Here is a 3613-nt window from a genome sequence, read left to right as displayed (position 1 = left end):
TTAGCGTTCATCGTGGAATTGAGAAATTTGTGTTCAAAAATTTCCATCCACGTTTCGAAGTATTTAAATTTAGTATTTAGTTCCCGATTATTTGTTGGTAGTAAAATTTCAATAGCCAGGAAAAACGTGTAATTAAAAAAACATCTGGAATATTCTGTCGCGATTTGTATTCTTTAAAAATCTCCAATGCAAATCGCGATTTTTAATGGATGAAACTAACTGAATAGGGTTGTGAAACATTTTTTCAACTCTGTTTTTCTAAGTTTTTCCGTGTTTATTTCCATCTTTTGTGAAGGCTTTAATAGTAGTCAAAATCAATGTCCTGTTAGTGATGGAACACAACAAACAGTTCAACCAATTGTCCAAAATGGCGGCTCCGCCGAGAAAATTCAATGAAAAAATAGCATTATTACATGCAAAAGAAATGGAAGATGCGGCTGCCTTTGAAAGTGTCATGGCTGATGTAAAAAATATCACTAGACAGGTTTGTTAATTTCCTTTTCTATTGATTTCATGCCTATCACTTGTCGACAGGATCGCAACAGTGGAGTTCGTATAAAATTTTTGGCTTGTTTACGTTTGAAAACCTGAAGTTGAAAAACGACAAATCGATATTTTTCATTTATTTGTCATTAAAATTAGCTTTTGTGAAATGAATTTACATGTGCAAATTCTTAAATTTGCATCAATATAATGACAATTTTTAATTGTGCTAGAAATTTTAGGTAATCCTTGTTTACAAATTAAATTTTAATTTTGCCGATGGCCCATTGCTGATACTAATAAAAAAGATATATTAAATGCTAAATTCTTTCTTTTTAAGTTATTTTCTGTAAATTAGAGAATCAAGATTATGGCAAATGTTGATGAAGCTTGCTTTGTCATTACTTATAACTACAAATTAACTTGTGCATGAAAAATGCCAAAATCTATTTTCATAGCATGAAAAAATTTGTTTCATAGTTTCATGAAAGCCCATTTATTTAGATCAAGCTCAGCATTTGCACTTTGCAGAGCTTGGCAATTGTGTCACTGTCACCAAGCCTACTACTAATTGGAAAATTGGGCAGAAAGCTGACCATGGTGCAATAGGGTAAAATAAATGCAACGCCACCATATTCCGTCATTGTGGGTAATTCCGATACATCTCAACTATTTCCTCTATATTAAGTTTTGTCTTAGTTCCATGCATGCATAGATGGTTATAATAGAGACGTCATACACATGGTGGCATTCCATAGTATAAATAAAAGAACATGAGCTTTTGGGAAATTGGAGCGCTCTGTCATAATTGGAGCGTCAAGGTCACTACACCTTCCCCCACGAATTCTACTCCACAACTGCGGGCGGGCTGCGTGCTGCAGCTGGTCGCCGCTACCGTGCGGTTTAAAAAATTAATAATGTGACCCACGAAAAAGAGCTATTATTTAAAGCCTGTCGGTGGACCCCCTCCAATTTTTTTATTTTTTGGTAAAATAACTCCAGGTTTTGATGCATTGTAGTAGAACTCTTCTAGTTACATATGCAAAAGACAAATTTTAGAAAAGTGTTATAGTTTGAAAATGGGGGGCGCCGCCCCCCAATGGGGGACTTTGACCACCTGATGGCAGCTGTGACGGGGTAACATTGACCGGCTTGGAAATTAAGTTAAAATTACCACAGGTACCTATATAACATATTTTATGTTTGATACACCTATTAATGTTTTTTTCTTTATGTTTCAGACTCTACAGAGTCTTATATATGGTAATTTTAACTTAATTTCCAAACCGGTCATTGTTACCCCGTCACGGCTGCCATTAAGTGGTCACATTTCGCCCATTGAGGGGCGGTGCCCCCATTTGCAAATATGACACTTTCCTAAAGTCTGTCTTTTGCATAAGTAACTAGAAGAGTTCTACTATAATGCACCACAACCTGAAGTTATTTGGAGTTATTTTACCAAAAAATAAAATTGATTTTACCACCCGGTCAAAGAAACCCCAAGAGCTGGGGCAACAAAGACCATCACTTTTTTTGAAATTACATCAAAACTATGAGAGGCAGGAGACAGCAATTTATGGTGAGTAAAGCTACAGTATAGACCTGTATTTTGCACATTTCAATTTAAGTTTAACTTATCTAGTAAAAAAATGGCATTGTTTCAAAATAAAAAAAGTGGTCAAAGTTACCTCATTTACGGTACTTTATAGAAACTGAGCAAGTTAGCGTATGTGTTTTAAGCCTTTAAGAAGTTCATTTTTTGCCTCAAATAACGATGTTGGATAGAAAGAGTGGTCTTGGTGGGTCGAAATAATAGATGAACCTTCGAAATTAGAATTCCATCCTGAAGTTGACAGTTGACCTTGCTCTACCAAATAGTGATTAACTGTTTGTGTAGAAAGAATATTATGGTTTGAGACTTTGAAGGAAGTCTGTGAATATATTTGGAATCCTTTAAGTATAGGTACGGTACTTATATTTGCTAATTTTAAGTGGTTAATAACTTAATAGATTATTAAGTTAAGAGACAGTTTTAGACACATAAAAATTCATTCTGATACACCTCCAAATTAGACACACACAGCTCATTCCAAACTGTGCTGTATTCCAATACAGCTCACACAGGGCGTCGGAGTTACGAATTACGGTTTTTAAGCGCTCTGTCCACAAGTCTAATTACATCACACTGCGCATTTCCGTGACATCAGAATTATTCTCACAATATGCCTAATTTTATCACACACAGCGTCGGAATTCAGCAATTTTGTAGATTTCCAATTCTAAAGGCTTTTATATAAATATGGCAACAGTTTGTGACATTTCACCATTGCTGGCGCATAGGGTGGTGTTTTGAGAGTGACGTAAAGCAATCAGAATGCAAGTTGCGCACATGGTTATATTTTTATAGCCATTCATTTCTTGCTGCAACCTTAAAGTGTTGGAATATGGTGTGTTTACCCTGCTATTGTTAATTTAAAAACTTAGTATTTTGAGATTTTGGACCAATCAACAGAGTGAACAGACCATTCCAGTGATTCCACAGCACACTAGCTGGTTAGCATCACATTAGGCCCTCACAAGACACAATAGGGTACTAAATAAACAGACCCCGTTGGTCAACAACAACAAAAGTTCTAAGGATCAACAGACAAGAAATTTGAAATTTTTCAAAATAAGAGTACCATCAACCGGGGCTACTCGGGACAAGCGGGGCTACTCGGGACAGGCCTATGACACGGCGTAAAACTGTTGTAGTAGCGAAACTAATTGGAATATCGCAAAACTAAAAATAGTGGCATAAACGTAACTATTTTTCCTATCTATCTAGTATAAAGGAAGTCGAAAAATACTACATTTACTTGCTTTGAAAAATTCCTGAAAAAAATGGTGAAAAACTATGTTTTGTAAAGTTACAACCTGTCTCTTATACACATCTAGATGTGTATAAGAGACAGGGATTGAAGGACTGCTCTAATTTTTATCGTTATATCGAATGAAAATGTTCTTTCAAGTCTTGTGCATACAAAGAAGTTTTTTGGGAGAGGTTTACCGTCCAGTTTTTTTTTAAAAATTTTTCAAAGTTTCGAAAAATGACGAAAAAATCGCCCAACATGGTCTCACTCGAGAGGCG

General features: G+C 35.5%; 1 protein-coding gene across 1 annotated transcript in view; it reads left to right on the top strand.

Moving 5' to 3' along the window:
• Positions 1–286: 286 nt before the first annotated feature.
• LOC125177859 (uncharacterized histidine-rich protein DDB_G0274557-like) overlaps positions 287–3613 on the top strand; it is a gene marked incomplete in the record, with an annotated part of 8496 nt that continues 5169 nt past the window's right edge. Inside the window, 1 exon segment of the mRNA XM_047880386.1 lies at positions 287–484. Coding sequence (XP_047736342.1) covers positions 332–484 — 153 coding nt within the window.

This window comes from Hyalella azteca, unplaced genomic scaffold, assembly GCF_000764305.2.
Source record: "Hyalella azteca isolate HAZT.00-mixed unplaced genomic scaffold, Hazt_2.0.2 contig5364, whole genome shotgun sequence".
Lineage (NCBI taxonomy): Eukaryota > Metazoa > Arthropoda > Malacostraca > Amphipoda > Hyalellidae > Hyalella > Hyalella azteca.
Note: the sequence above shows the minus strand (reverse complement) of the source record. Positions and strands in the feature narration are given on the sequence as shown.